The sequence below is a fragment of the Gobius niger genome, assembly GCF_951799975.1.
Source record: "Gobius niger genome assembly, chromosome: 20".
Lineage (NCBI taxonomy): Eukaryota > Metazoa > Chordata > Actinopteri > Gobiiformes > Gobiidae > Gobius > Gobius niger.
The window spans coordinates 25,460,297-25,477,155 of record NC_136871.1 but is presented as its reverse complement, the minus strand read 5'-3'; the positions used below and the strand labels follow the sequence as shown (position 1 = coordinate 25,477,155).

Below are 16,859 nucleotides of genomic sequence, written 5' to 3'. Positions count from 1 at the left end.
CGGAAACCTCTTCTATCACCGTTATCTGGGCGAGCAAATTCAGCACATTATTGAAGTGCAATGTGTTCCAGTGCAGCAGCTAATCTGACAGAATAAATAGGCTATGGAGGATTGTGGAAAATGAATCCCTCCAGCTCTTTCTCTTCTCTGTCTTTGGGCCAATAGATTTTACCGCCTTACCCTTTTTTTTTACTGTATTGCTCAAGGGTCCTTTTCTTTTTTTTGTTGGGCCTAGCTTTGCGCTGTCTGGTCTAGATGGTTGAAGTTGTTGCTGTTTTAGTGTCGTAATGGATTGATCCTGTTTTAGCCTATAGATTTGGTCTGGTCTTTCGTTTTTTTTTGTTTAGTCCCAGAGGTTTGACTTAAATCACGCAAGTTCCTATTTTACATAAATGTGACCCTTCCATTATTTAGCCATGGGTTTAGGCCTGGTATCGTCATTCTTGTTCAGTCCTTTTTCCCCCCTTTTTCTCAGACTGGCTTTTTATCACAGGTACACAAGTACTGTTTCACTTTGTGTTACGTTTTCAGCTTTTTTCTTCCATTTCCTCATGTCTTCTTACCGCGTGTTGGGCCTTGCACTTTTCATATTGAAGTAGGAATGTATCGCGATAAACGATATTATTGACTCTGACAACACTAGATTTCTAAAAGCATGAGCTGCAATAAACATGACATATAATGAAACTCAATTTGTTTCAGTGAAAAATCAAAGTTTTACAAAGAAATAATTAGGGGAAATGATAAATGATCGATGATAAATATAGAGCCCAAAAATGTATCGTTTATCTGTTTTTTATTGAACGATAAGTCAATATAGTATTTATCGTGACAGCCTTAACTGTAACAACATGGCCATAATGTAAATCACATAATTAGGGATAATGAGTGATAAAGCATTATGAAGCTTTTTCAATATTATTAACACTATCCACGTTTTCTGGTAAGACATACAAGTAATTACACTGCGTTCCAAATTATTATGCAAATGACATTTTTCTAAGATTTTCTAAACTGTCAACTCAAATGAGAGTCAGCATAATTTTCAAGTCTTTAACTGGTAGAGGATCATTTAAATGTGGGTGAAAAAATCTCCCAGTGATAACAGGATTTTTTTTCAAAAATAAATATAGTAAAAACCTCAAAATCCACTGTTCCAAATTATTATGCAACTCATCGTTTCAATACATTTTAAAGCTTGTAATTAACTGAAAATGGTTATTTGTTGAATTTGCAGCATTAGGAGGTCATATTTACTGAACTCAAAAGCTATTTCAATCAAAAAAATATTAACAGGTCAAGTTATATTTTACCATAGGAGCCCTTGTGTGATAGCAGCTTCAGAATTCTTCAATCCATTAAACTTGTGAGTTTTTGGACAGTTTCTGCTTGGATTTCTTTGCAGGATGTCAGAATAGCCTCCCAGAGCTGCTGTTTGGATGAAAACTGCCTTTCACCCTCATAGAAGGTTTTTTTGTTGAGGCTCCATAGGTTCTCAATAGGGTTGAGGTCAGGGGAGGAGGGGGTCCACATCATGAGTTTCTCTCCTTTTATGCCCATAGCAGCCAGTGATGCAGAGGTATTCTTTACAGCAGGACATGGTGCGTTGTCATGATGAAGAGGATCTTCTTTTTGTAGCATAGAAGACAGTGGTCAGTCAGAACCTCCACATATTTTTCAAAGGTAATTTTCACACCTTCAGGGAGCCTAAAAGCGCCTAAAGGGGCCGACCAGCTCTCTCACTATGATTCTGGCCCAAAACATGACTCCGCCACCTCTTTACTGACGTCACAGACTTGTTGGGACATTGTGGCCATCCACTACTCCATCCATCTGACCATCCAGGGCTAAACGGCACTCATCAGTGAACAAGACTGTTTGAAAATGAGTCCTCATGTATTTCTTAGCCCGTTGCAGCCGTTTCTGCTCATCAGCTTCAATTAACCGTTTAGGGGAGGCCCGGATAGAAGGTTTATGCACAACTGCAGCCTCTGGAGGGTCCTACACCTTGATGTTCGGGAGACTCCAGAGGCACCAGCAGCTTCAAATACCTGTATGCTGCTTTGTAGCATCTGTTCTCTTAAACTGATGTGTTTGTCTGGCAGAAACCGTCCATATTGTGCCTTTATCTGCACAAACCGGAGTGTGCTCTGAATCATCCACAAATCTCTTATCAGTACAATGATTACACTTAATCTTTCATGAAATATCGAAGGTTTTCATACCTAGACCAAGACATTCAACTATTTCACGCTTTTCATCAGCAGAGAGACCCTTTTTCTTTCCCATATTGCTTGAAAATGATGATCAGCATAATAAAGTGGAACACCCTTTTTCAGCAGTTTTTCCCTTAACTGGGCTTAACCTGAAAACTAATCATCCCAGGTCTCTGAATTATTATTATTATTTTTTTTACCTTTTTGACACAAAAATGCAATTTGCATAATAATTTGGAACGCAGTGTATATTGCCATGAAATAACTTAGATATGTCTCCTATTTCATTTTCCATTCTATTCCGCTGTTCTTGTGTCTAACTATGCCTTTAGGTAAGACCCGAAGGCCGAGACCTATTCCAGTGAAACGCATAATGATGTTACTGAAATCCACCTGCAATCAATTGGATCTGAAAGCCATATTTCTCGCACAACTGTCTTCACTCTAATAGATTGCTACACCACTTTAGTCCTGTCCTATATTTCATGGCTAAGGTCTCTTGATCTGCACAGCTTTGCATCTAACAGTGGATGCTGACATGACCTGAAGCTTGATCCAGTATGAATATGGCGACATAGAAGTAGGTCTTTGTGTCATGCGGGCTATACAGTGCTTGGTGCGTTCCCATTCCAGCTATTTCCACCTTCAGTGACGACAGGAAAGCCCCCTTTTTTTTTTTCCCTTACTGGCTGCACACGGCACGCTGCTCCACAGAGCTGCAGAGGCATGACACAAACACACATGCGTATCTCGCCCTCTGATGTAGGAGAGGGGATGACAGTGGAGGAGCAGGCGTGGGAGGGAGGGGAGGGAGGGGAGGAGAGAGTCAGCGAGCGAGCGTGCCCAGGGAGGATGGAGAGAGAGCGAGCTGGAAGAGTGAGATAAACATTCAGGCGAGGAGGGGGAGCACGGGAGAGGGCGACACGGAGCGCCACACCTCTCTCTCTTTCACCGACGTCACGCACACGTACCGGGGGAGGCGTGAGAGGCTCGGTGGGGAGGAGGAGGAGGAGGAGGAGGAACGCCACACTGACGCGCGCTCTCTTCGCTCGTGTGCGCTTTGGAGAGCTGTCTGCCGAAGACTGGACCAAGGCTCGATCACCATCACCACATCCATTTTGAGAAGCTGCCCAGACGGTAGTAGGCTCTCGTTGTCAGGTCTCTCTTGACATCCATTCAACGTTTTTGACGATCTTCAAACAATCTCCCAGGCTTTGAGTCTCCGAGGGCAAAACAAAAAAAAATAGAGTGACCTTCCCCCAAAAGTGCAGCCATGAACTTCCTACGCCGTCGCCTGTCGGACAGCAGCTTCATGTCCAACCTGCCCAACGGCTACATGTCGGACCTCCAGCGCCCCGATCCGCCCGCTCAGCCTCCCCCCGTCGCGACCTCCCCATCGTCCTCCTCTTCTCCTTCAGCCCAGCAAGGTGCGCCTCCTCCGACCGTTTCCCCGACCAAAACCCCAACCCAGGTGCCCTCTGGATCCCCTCAGGAGAGGCGCATGTCTCAGCAGGGGCAGCAGACCCAGCAGCAGAGCCAGTCAGCCTCCTCGGGCTCTGGCAGCGGCGGCGGGTTCTTCAGCTCTTTCAGCTCCATCACAAACGTGGTCAAACAGACGGCCGCCACAGCCGCCGGGTTCGTGGAGCAGTCCGCACCTTCTCCTTCCATGTCCAAGAAGTTCAAGATCCTCCTGGTCATTGACGAACCTCAAAACGAGTGGTAAGGGCTAAAGACTTTCTACTTTTAAATCATCCGTTGGTTCAAGTTTCACTTGTAGCGAGCAAAAATAAATGAAAGATTTATTATGCGATTTTATTTTGCTTCTTACTGTCACAGCCTGTTAAAAAAGTGTGTGATGAAATTTGTCATGCATGCAGAGGAGAGCGTAACTAGCCCTCAGAGTTACATAATGGAGATTTTGGGCTTCAAAAAATTTAGTGGCGGAATGAATGAATGAGTGAGAGATGATTTGAGGTGCCTATTTTAAAAGTCTCTAATGCATGTCAGTATTCAGTTGCTAGTTGCTCTATGTAATACCCAATGCAATTTCCAAATGTCTCTTACATTTAGAGCTGCACGCCCCAAGTCCAATTTTTTTAAATGCTTTCTGATCTCGCGCTGAAGGTAGCTCTTCCCAAAATAGCATCATCCGCTTTAATCCAAGCAGAAACAGACAGCCTCATGGCGGTTTGGGATTCGCACATTCCCCACCCAGCGCCGTCACCTGCCTCTGTGTGTTTTATGTCTTGAATTATTAACCACTTCGACTGTCTATATCTCTCTGCTTTATGTAAAAGGCGCGCGTGTGCTTGCCTACTACACAGCCCCGACAAGGCGATTCCCATTCCTTGACAGCGCATTATGGCTAACAGATTATGCCCGCGCTCCTCGTGACTCATACATCATGCACTGACTGTCATACAACAATGAAATAAAGCCTGGCACCGACTTGTGAAACGTGAAGCCTGCATGTTCTACTCGCTGCTGCTTGTGGAGTAGATGAGTATAATGGATTTTATTACAATGATTATAGTGATTTAACTCGTCTGAACAGCAGTAAAAGGCGGTGATTTGAATGGGCACTTGGGTAAAATGCTGCTGTTGACCTTTGCTGATAAATGCACGCTGCTGCATAGTGTTTTACTGACCTCTGTTTTAATTGTTAATGAGTATGTTTGCGCGGGAAAAACCATTGAAAAAAACGCAAGAGGCATTTTGTGCTGAGATGTGGGTTAAATTCTTTGGGCCAGTGCACAAATGTAGTGAACGTACTCGACGTGACTCTCACGACACACATGGTGGGTTTATTTCTATTTATCGTTATCATTCATTCAACCTTCCTGACATAGTCGTTCATGCACCAGGGTACACAGACACTGGAGGCTAGATGGATGAAGTGTCTTGCCTAAAGCCACTATGGTAGTTTGACTAAAAAGGTATAAAAAAGTCAAAACCCGATGAGCTGCAGATGTTCAGCTCCAGTCAAGATAGGTAAAAAATGGCGTAGCGTAACATTTTGGATTCTACTGTTGCTATCGATACAAAACATGCTCCTAATGACCAGCTCAACACAGAAAATGCTATTTTTGCTCTGGGAAATCAAAGAATGGATTTGGATACGGACCAAACTATTCAGATCTCATATTTGGCTGCCTTTAGTCAGCATCTCCATGGAGACGAGTTAGAGACGTCGAGCTCCCAGTAAAGTTACAGTCATGTCTGAGGTGTGTCAATATACACTGCTCACAAAAACTTAGGGCACACTCGTAAAACACATCCTAGATGTCAATCAATTCGATTTTTCGGATGAAAATCTTTATTCATAGTGTAGGGCAATGTGTTGAGAACAAAATAACATAAGAATGATAAATGGAAATCAAATTCTCAGCCCCTGGAGGTCTGGATCCAAAATTATAGTCAAAATCAAAGTGACAAATCAGGTCACTGGTTGATCCAAATTCAGTAGAAATTCCTCCAAACGAGTCTGTATCATCCTCAGTAGTGTGTGTGGCCTCCACGTGCCTGAATGCACTCCCTACAACGCCTGGGCATGCTCCTGGTGAGACCACGGATGTCCTCCTGAGGGATCTCCTCCACGGTCACCACCTGCAAAACCATTCCTCTTTTGGAGTGATCTCGCTAATTGCCTCTCATTTCCACCCGTCGTCTGTTTAATTTCCACAACACCAAGTGAAATTGATTCACAATAAGCGTGGCTTCCTAACTGGACAGTCTGATATCCCAGAAATTTGACTGACTTGGAGTTACATTGTGTTTTTTGAGTGTGCCCTAAGTTTTTGTGAGCAGTGTATATATTCGTACTATTCTATTTCATTGGGAGTTAAATGTTACGCAGTGTATCTTTAAATGATTGTTAATTACTTGTGCTGCCCTTTTGATTTGAGAGGATATAGTATATTGAAAGGAATCTCACAAACCAGATAAGGGGGCCGCCATTAGGTGCAGTTAAAGAAATCAGGCTGTTTTTCGTAAGGAGCATTTTAGAATTCTTGTATATTAATGAGGGTTTGACTTTGATTGACAGGCCGTTAGCATCAGAGCTAACAGTGCGAACCAAACTCCACCAAGTCTACAGTGAAAATCCCCCCCTTATGTCCTTTTTAGGAACATGCTCGGTCAGAACTGGGTTTGAGGAGTCTGTAAATCCAGCGTGGATTCCCTGCCAAACATAGTTATTAACGGGGAGGAGTGAGCAGACTCTGTTTATTATTTTTTAGAATCTATGTTTCAAACCCATCAACCTTCATAAACAGGGCCGTCTCCTCCGGTAAGATAAGATAAGATAAGATGATACTTTATTGATCTCACAGATGGAGAAATTGCATTCGATGAGAGAGCATCCGGCAGTAGCACCCATTCAGTGCGCACCACTCTTTTTCCACTCTTTTTTTTCTTTGGTGAAAGATGGTTGTGTCGCGGCCGCCATCTTCACTGTTTTGGTCACAGGAGGAGCACTGGTTGATGGGAAATCCGTAGACGATGACCACGGCGGTGGAGCTCTTGCGCTTGGCCACACAGGTGTAGTTGGCCGTGTGGGACAGACGCGCCTGCTTGATGATCAGGTTGTGGTCCACGGTGATGTAGAAGTTCCTGTCCTCGGCCGGGTCGATGATCTCGTTGTCCTTCAGCCACTCCACAGTAAAGTATTTTCATCCTACATCAAGTTCTTAACATGCAGGAACTCGCTGTCCACCATGTCATTCTGAGGAACTATATTCTTGTCTTCACTAATCCCCATAGGAACCGAATGGTACGGAAAGCACTGGCGCTTGTAAGTTTAGGGCAGCGGGGATAGTGTAGCCACATCGTGCAACAATGGAACAGTGAAGTATGATTAATAAATTTGTTGAAAATAAAGCAAAATAGGTACCTGTATAAAGATTTTCTGGTGGATTTAATTGTGTTGTGTTGATATCCAAATGGGTTGCTTAGAATGCAGGCAGAGAAAGCTCAACTTAGTGAACGATTGTCCCACGTCAACGTTCAAGCACCAGAGTTTTCCTCTGCTTCAAGTTTGTGTTGTGCACAAGTTTTCCTTTTGTTCTAGCATTTCTACCACCATTGAAGAAGTGATGGAGGAAAGCAACAAACGCAAATCAGGCCTGGTTGTCTGGTCATAGTTGAACATGGCACCACTCGCGCCATCAGTGTTGCCCTATTAAGCCCCGGGGCCTCTGATTTGACAACATTCAAACGCTATTTTCTATCGTTATAATCTGCTCTATCCGGCTGTGTACCACCGAGGCTTGTATCAGTCATGCAACAGGGATTTAGAGCAGCCAGCATCATAAATAAATGAGCGGCTGAGAGTGTCTGGCTCAGGAGATGGAGAGATGTCAAGTAGGTGTGGATGTCTGTGGGCGTAGAAGCCACAACTGCACAACATATAGGAGGACTCGAGTCTTATGGCTAGTCCTGAATTACTCTTGTAGACATGTCCCACTTCTACACGACAGGCACACGGGAGTAACATGCGATTGGCCGGTCCACAACTCCTGTCTGTCATGCTGTGAGTGCGGCGTCAGTCTGTCAGGAAAGCTGCCGTCAGTGACATCAACATACATGGAAAGTGCAGTATCACATGTAACTGGGGTACCTCGTGGAAGCTCTCAGTCGTCTTCCATCACAGGCAAAAGTTCCTTAGCGGTCATCTGTGCTCAGTAGTTAAGTAAGTCATTTGTTTACCTTAATAAATCCTTTTCGTAGTCCCTCTGCGGGTAATATAAGTGTTAATGATTAGGGGGTCTTTCTTTCCCTGTCACCGACCCGGAGGCCCCAATACACACTAATGGGATCAAGAAGCGAACAGGTTACCGGGCAAAGCTAACTGCGGGCGAGCGCCACTTAAACAGTATTTACAGCCAAGTTTGAGTGAACAAAATTATCGCCATTGGATGTACAATATTTCCGACTCTCTCCACAACAACTTGGACTTCGGGGTGGCATTCATATGGTGCTGTTGGTGTTAAGTTTCTCCAAAATTAATACCTTGTGGGGCCCCCATGCTCTGCAATACGCTGTTGTGCAAATTGATTCTATTAATTTGATTTAGTGCCTCGTTCTGTGTGGCCACTGATTCAATTAGTTATACAAATTGATTCTACTGTATAAATAAATTAACTATCAGGAATATGGACTCCAAGTCTCCCCCATGGACCATAAAATCCCAATTGTCGAATACTTCAGTTCACTCAGATTGGCACTCCTGCTAATTGTTCTGGCTCAAGAAATGGCAAGGGTCCCAAGACACTGCTCTGTGGTCGATTGATCGTCCCAATAAGATTTATGGGTCAAATTCAGATGAAAAGTTTCTACAGAAATAACCATGTTTATCTGAGCCTTTCTTGCTCTTGGTGTCACTGCTCCATGCTTCCAACACTTGAGCTTGCTTGACCAGACCTTCCCCATCATCAACAACAGCAGACATTACTTATTGTGTTTAATATAAACTAAACACAGGAGCTTTGGGGTACGTATAATACATCTACCAAGTGTACTAACACAGTATAATGAATCATATGAAAAAAATGTATTTGTTGTGTTTCCAAATCCCTTGTTATTTCCATGAAGCTCTATTGTGCAGCTGGTAAGCAATCCATTATTTTGAAAGCTGGGCATTAATATTCATGTCCATATTTTTAGATGGGATGTTTGCCGAGACTCCTCCTGGCACAGGGCCACAGAGACATACAGCTAAATGCTATTGATTTTACATTTAGAAGAAGTAGGTTGACTCATGCCTTCCAATATTATCCCTGAAACTTCCCATATGCCATTAATCCCAGCATCCAAGGAGAGCTCTGTGAGAAAATCACTTAGACCAGATTTAGTCCCAATATAGCCTGGTTAAGTTATGGCTTCGACTTTTTTGGAGGAAAACGTCTATACCAGCAGTAAGCCACGGTTTAGGGCTGGTTTAGTCTTAATTTGATTTTGGATTAGTCTTGGTTTTGTCGTGGTCGATAGTCATTTCGATGTCAGTCAGTGCTTGTTTAAACCTGGTTCTGCTTTGGCTTAGACTTTGTGGATTAGTACTGGCTTAGTCACAGCGTCATCTTAGAATCTTGATTTACATGAAAAGGAAGGACTTCCTGTGTGTGCATAGTTTAATGGGTTTGAGAGTAAATTAGTGTTTGTTTGAAGTGGGATTAAATCTGATCTAGAACGAGTTGAGGTTTAGATATCTAAGTGAAAAAAGTTAACCCTAAATGCAGTGCAGTATTTAAAAGAATGTATCCGCACACAGGACAATAGAAGTATGGAAGCTTCCTGATAGTGTGGTGGGAGTGGTTGTCCTTCAGTCAGTTGGCAGACGAAAAACGAACTGTCCATTTCATTGTTGTTAAGCCATGTCTGATATCTAAAGTGCAGTCTTGATAGCATAAAGATGCTGTATTCTAACAGCCGGATTTATGCATCCCTACAGAAAGACATTTATCCCTTTACTTTACAGTCAATTAAACAGACAATTTAATTGAGCTTTTACTACAAATGAGGTTTCAGACCAAGAAACTGTTTGATGACTAGATTGATGTAGTGAATAAATGTGATACACTTGCTGTTAGTTGTGCACACAGCCAATGAAGAACATAAAATATTCAAATAGTGGTGGAGGAGATGTTTTAATGCTATAGCACTATACGTTAAACCAAAGTTACTGTATTTTAGTGTGTATAGCTATCCTTGTTCATATTCTGAGAATATAGTCTCGTTCAATTTGCCTTCTTGGATGATTGTGAAACTCTATGTTACCACAAAATGGATGCATTACTGTATCTCATATATATGCAGATAAGCTGGTCGGATTGGGCTCTAATGCGAGATTTCTTATGTGGCTTGACCTTTATGGCCAGTGAATGGTTGCAATGTAAGTTGTAACACAGTTTTAGATGAACATTGATTGTAGCTATGACCATAGTTTTGTTCGTAGTGAGTAGTAGTTTCAGGTTCTGGGTCGCATGAGGCTCCTCCACTTGATAGCGTGTTGTGTTGTGTGTAGTGTTTATTTTTGCAGAAAATTGCTTTCAAAATGAATGTGGTCCATTCATGCTTGGGTACTGTTGCTTTGACTTTGGCAGAGCGCTGGTGTTGTATTTTGGTGATGTATTTTGTTGACAGAGATCATTCCTGCTGTGAGAGGACGGCTCAGTGACCAGCGTTCCAAAATATCAGACACTGTTTGATGCTGTATCTGTCATTGGTTGTACGGCGCTCTTTTATCTTTATCCCTGTCTCACTTTAAATGCCCATGACCTGCGCTTTGGAGCGAGACATAAGATTTCCCCCATAATGAGTGTCCAAAAACATGCAGTGGACGCTGGGCTTAAAAGGCTTTGTCAGCAACTAACAATCCTTCAGTTGCAGGGTGGATGTTATTGGCCGCTCAAGGAGGGAGGGGTTTACCTTTTTATTGGTTCCATCCTGCTTTACTTGAAAATGATTCTCTCAACTGGTTCTTCTCTTATCTTGCCTACAAGTAATATTGTCAAATATGAATATACATTTGAAAAGAATCAACAACAGAGAGTAGTTCAAAGTAACTGATATCTCACGTATATTGTCTGTTTATTGTCTTTGTACATGTCCTGTGTATACAGTGTATAGTTTGTGCGTTTATGTTTTCTGTAAACATCAACCTGTGGTCTGCAGATGGAAGTTAGCCCAAGGCAAAAATCTGGCATATTTACATTTGTTATATGTTCATTAATATGCATTGTTCCCCCTTCATCTTAAAGTAAATGAATAAATAAAAAAAAACATTAAAAAATTAATGAAAATTATTTTCTGTCACGCTGCTTGCATATTGAACAAGAGGTTGACATTTGAAAACAAAATTTACTCCCCATGTCGTGAGTATGTCTTTTATGTCATTTATGACCATCATAATTCACATTCAGTGCCTTTGACAGCAAAGACGTCCATCAACTCGGCCACAGTGACTGGACTGGACGGCTTTTCTGTTTAGTGTTGGTGTAAACCAGCCAGGCCCATTGAGGTGATGGAGAGGGGAGATGTCCTTTAGGGCTGCGAAGGTGAAATCAGGCGTCCAGCCAAGGGTTAGAAACAGACTGCTGTAAGAGGAGCAGGAGCATTCAGAGTCGTGGATGCGCACATGTTTTACACCGACCATTATTATCCTATTGATGTTGTTGTTTTTCTTCAACATATTTCAATGCCTAGGAAGTCCGTGCTACACAAATGAATAAATAAATGTATTTTGGTGGGGTTGCACGTGCCACGAGGAATATTTTCTTTATTATCGTCAAAATGTAAAGTTTGGAAGTTTCAGCGTTTTTGAATCATGAAGGCACCAGCACAGGGACCCCTGGGAGCCCTGGGAGTCTCCATGCATCGTCCTTCAACGCTAATATGACGCCTGCGCCTCCTCCCTCTCTCTTCAGGGCCGTTCCCTTGCGTCTCCTCTCTCTTTGGCTCTGGGCCCGCTTCAGAATGACAGCCCTGTGTTCGTGGTGTGCGTGGCTTTGCAGGCTGTGCTCATGGTGCGTGCATAGAGAAGAGATGAGAATGGACGTTGGTGATTCAGCGTTTTCAGCCCAAAGGACACATCTGCTCCAATTGCTCTGCTCCTCTCTGGCCCTCCTCTTTCATCTGCTAAAGCCTCTCGCTTTTCAGTCAGGCCTCCACGAGAATATAATGAAGTATAATGCATGTGGATTCGTAAGAGGGGACGATTCGGAGTCTGTTGGTGGCTTTTGAATGCCGGGGAGATTGACACACATGAGTTGGATAAAAAGCACAGGTTTTGATTCGTCGATTGCCTGGAGTGGAGAAGTCTTTCAACTGGCACAAATTTCAAAGAGCCAGATCTCAAATCCACTGTTTTTGTTTGAGGAACCATTATGTTTTGACTCTCATTTGGCAGAAGTTTTTTTATGCATATGTGGTAGGACTGAACGATTTTGTAAGTACATGTGACTTTTCTGCCTGACAAAAAGTACTTTATAAACTGCTTGGGTTAGTCGGATGTACACACGTTAAAAGCCATTAAGATGCAGGGATTGTTTATTTATTTGCAGCTTTTGGAATTTGCTAATTGCGACCATTATGCAATTTAACTTGAATGTGGTTTATCTTGAACATGACAATGATCATCTCCAAAGTTTCTAAGCGCTGCCTCAAAAAAGGAGAACAGACCAGTCCAAAAACAGATAGTACTAAAGAACCATGACTTTTGAACAGTTTACATATTAGTTCAAAATCTGGTCCTGAGGTCGACCTGATTTCATATTAGAGCAGACGGGAATTATTATTGCTTTATTCTGATCCAGCGGTCCATTTAGGAGTACACTAATACTCATGGATACTTTCGCGTCTATGCTTTTTGTTTAAGCCTAAATACTTAACGGGAGACACTACAGGCAAAACTACATTTTTTCAGTTTTCAGGTTTTGGGTCAAATTGGTCTCTGAACATATAAGCTTTCACCCGGAAACAGAAAATAAACCTAATCTTCACAATAACATGTTTAAATATTGCGCTGATTCAATGTTCCCCCATAGACTTATATGGGACAAGGCAATTTCAAGGGCCTTTTTCTCAAAACGCATGTTTCTGACATTGTGGCGACACTATGTCCACGTCAGTCGGACCTAAAGACTTCACATTTTCCAGCCTTGGACTGAACTATATTTGGAAGATATTTTCTGAGGCATTTTTTTTATTATCTAATCCCTAAGCCCCATTTATTGAGTTTTGAATGTCAAAAAATAAGGCGAAAATTAAATTTTTACAAATTGTTCCACTAAAAAACAGCTTATTTTAAAACTAAACAAGAAATCCAAAATCCCCTCTGAAAAAGTCTTGGTAACTCATTTATCAATAAAATGAAACCATACATTTGAATGTAGCTCTATTCATTATTCAGATTTCGTCGCCGAAAAGATGGGAAATTTGCAGCATTTTTAGGCATAAAACACCTTGTTCTTATATGAAAAGATAATATGACAGAAAAATGGCAATGTATTTTTTTCTCACATTTATGTCACATTTATGTAAAGTTTCAAATTGATATCTGTAAAAAAAGTTTTCCAATTCACACTTTATGTGCAGACTGTAGACGCATGAGTGAAATAAAAACAGCAGCAATAAAAATCGGGAACAAATTAAGCAAAAAAAAAATAGTTTTGAAGCAACATTGAGGAAATCGCCTCTGAATTCCTCCGTACGTCTAAAAACATGTACAATAGTGCGGGATGAATGAGAGTGTGGGACAACAGGTGCAAATTAGACCAAGGCTACAATCCGGCGTGGTGTGTTCAGTAACACGCCCTGTCCCAACCAAATAAACCAATACATACAAAACAAAACAAAACATCCCACCCTCCACCCAGTCCCCCTTACACCTGACTGAATGTGTCGGGCTGGTCCAAAGTCCAGGGCTGTGTTTTGGCCCCGCTCCGCCCCGTCACATACTGTATCACTGTGTGGAGCATTCCAGGATAGATGATTCTTTGCATTAGACTTTCAAAATGAAGCAGTTTGAAGTGGACACAATTGGCTGTATTTATACATTAATAACCTGTAATCAAAGCAAAGAAGCAACGTCTAATTTGGTAATTTGAAGTGACACAAACCCCCGTTCCTGAAATAAATGCTTGTATTTTCTTCTATTTATTGGGTGAAATGTTCCGCAATGTGGCTTTAAAATAAAAAAATAGAACATATATATTTGCGTATGATTTTGGCACTGTTCCATAGTCTCATCTCTTTTGCTTTAACAAAGAAAAAAAATCCCATGATGCCCTAGTTTCATATATATATTGACTTTCCTGCCTGCTGCTTTGATCCAGGTTTCATAAAAGTGCGTGTGAGGTTTTCTGGAGTGCACAGAGAGAGGTGTCAAGAAGGTGGGATCCTGTCTGTTCCTGTCAGCTCTTCACTCGCTCACTCTGTCTGCGCTAGTCCATCTCATCTCTGTGGAGGCCTTATTATTTATCAAAAGCGCAAACCTGTAATTTAGATTTCTATCCATGTCCTTAGGTGCATGAGATCAGCAGGTGGTGTTTCAGTCTTCATTGATTCATTTCCAAGGCTGAATTCTTAATACTCCTGGATAAGTTTAAAATGGGATTCAAACAGAAAATTGCAATATTCGGAAGAAAAGTCACAACTACTATTTCTTTCAATAGCGCACGCAACGAAGACTAATGCGCTCACACCTGCCGTTCCCTCACGGGCCAATCATTCGCCTTCAAGTTCCAGCGCAACCGTTTGTCACAGATTTACCGCCACACATTTCTGCTGACTTTGTTCACTGGTAAAACGAGCACTTATGGCTTCAGTTTATGATTTATTTCACAACCCGAGAGTTTGGAGATTCAAGTGAATTCATTTTCATTCTAAGCTGATTGACCGGTTTTAAAATCAGTGTAGTAAACAAAGAGATTGGTTTATTGCTGGCTGTGTCTCGACTGGGCCGCGCTGACATTTTGAGCTGCAGCTGCGCTCAAAACGACACAACACACAGCGCTGGTCTTTTCTGCAGCTGGTGGCAAAGTCATGTTACTTTTATAGACAACTTTTAACACTGACCCCCTGATGTCACATAATACCAGTTATTATAGCCCAGTGTTTTGGCGTCTGTAAAATCTCTTTTGTGTTCACAATGTTAGGCCTATTTTTGCAGTAGTCTGGGCTATTTGTGAAGTTGTAGAGTTTTATTTTTTCTCTCTTTCCATTTCAGCAAATACACTGCGTTAACAATTATTATGCAAATTGTATTTCAGTGTCATAAAGGTAAAAACTTTTGTTTTTATTAAACTCATCAATGTCAGACACCCGTGATGATTAGTTGTCAGGTTAAGCCCAGTTAAGGGAAAAACTACTGAAAAAGGACGTTCCACATTGTTAAGCAGACCACCATTTTCAAGCAATAAGGGAAAGAAAAAGGATCTCTGTGCTGATGAAAACCATGAAGTAGTTAAATGCCTTGGACTTGGTATGAAAACCTTCAATATTTCATGAAAGCTTAAGTGTAGTCATCGTACTGTTAAAAGATTTGTGGCTGATTTAGAGCACACATGGGTTTGTGCAGATAAAGGCGCAATGAGGACAGTTTCTGCCAGACAAATGTATCAGATTAAGAGAACAGCTGCTATTTGAAGCTGCTGGTGCCTCTGGAGTCTCCCGAACATCAAGGTGTTGGACCCTCCAGAGCAGGGGTCCCCAACTGGCGGGTCCAGATCTGGACCTCCACGCTTTAATCTGGACCCCAAAGCCGTTTCACCCTCTCAATATACATCATTTGTAATATCTTAACAATTTGAATAACATTGAAATAATATGGCAACATTTTTGATTCATTAATCAGTTCTGCTTTGTAAATAGACAATGTGTTCATGTTTTAACATTTTCAAGGCCAGTGACTGCATATGTCCGGACCCTGGACATATGTCGAAAGTTACGAAAGAAAAGTTTGAGGACCTCGAGCTGATTTAGTTGCTGCAGAGGCTTGCAGTTGTGCATAAACCTTCTATCCGGCCACCCTATACTGTTAATTGAATGCTCTCAAGCAGAAACAGCCACCTTTGTGACACTGAAATACAATTTGCATAATAATTGTTAACACAGGTAGATGGAGAATGTATAATATGACTCCTGTAGTGTGAATAATACAGTCGTAAAAATTAACAACCACAATTAATCTTATCCAACAGAGATTCTTCTATGTGTATTATTCTATTCGTATTACACAGTATCATCTTCTCCTGTATTGCTGCTGTCCCTCAGAGGACCTAGTGAGCAACAGGAAGCCTGCGCCATCTCCCCCGAGCAGACTATTAGCAGCTGCTGATTAGTGGGCCAGGGCTAAGTGACTGTATCAATACTGACTAATAGCCACTGGACCAGCCTTTCCTTCACGCTCTCCCTGAGAACCGCCGCGGATCACCTTTTACAGTTTAGACAACTGGGCCAGTCAGTCTCTGAGCTCATCTAAATACTGCTCATCTACTGTATCTCCCGTGTGCTCTGCTGCAGCCATATTTACAGACACCCAGCATTGTTGAGAGATTTCGTGACATTAATTATGTTCTTCCTTTTGTGCAGGAAGGAAAATAGAAATGCAATGATAAAAACAAAGCGGTATTAACAGCAGTACACATTAAACATTGGCGCGTGTGCTATAATGTGTGGAACAATTTCTCACTATTTTGTTCTATTTTGTAAGCCAGGAGCAGCTTTAACCCCATGGCCGTATATCCACACAGCGGAGCTTGTAGTGAGTAATGGCGTGAAAGTGTCCGATTATTAAACGTGCCTTGTGTGCTTTTGCAATAATGTCAAAATCCAATTATGAGGAACAATTATTTCAGCCGCACAAATTTGCCCGTGCAGAAACACACAGCAGATATTGTGGATTTTTTTAATCGAATCTGTGCTCCATGACCTTTCCACTGATTGTAGGGCATCTATATTGTCCAGAGCTCTCCACTCCTCTCTGATGGGTTGCCTCTTCAGTGAGACGTGAGGAGCTGACTCTAACAAGCAGAGCGGTCTGCAGGTTAAAAACATGAGCATGTACCATAGTCACAACGGCCTATTGTTGAGCATCCACTTTGAGAAGAAGCGCAAAGATACAGGCTTCTCCTGTGAATGACCGAC

At 42.0% G+C, this 16,859-nt stretch overlaps 1 protein-coding gene across 1 annotated transcript in view; it reads left to right on the top strand.

Moving 5' to 3' along the window:
* Nucleotides 1-3,165: 3,165 nt before the first annotated feature.
* The window catches only part of LOC306979381 (synapsin-2-like), a 97,163-nt gene continuing 83,469 nt past the window's right edge, over nucleotides 3,166-16,859 (top strand). Inside the window, exon 1 of the mRNA XM_079578294.1 lies at nucleotides 3,166-3,935. Coding sequence (XP_079434420.1) covers nucleotides 3,490-3,935 — 446 coding nt within the window. The 5' untranslated portion in view covers nucleotides 3,166-3,489. The remainder of the gene's footprint in view (nucleotides 3,936-16,859) is intronic.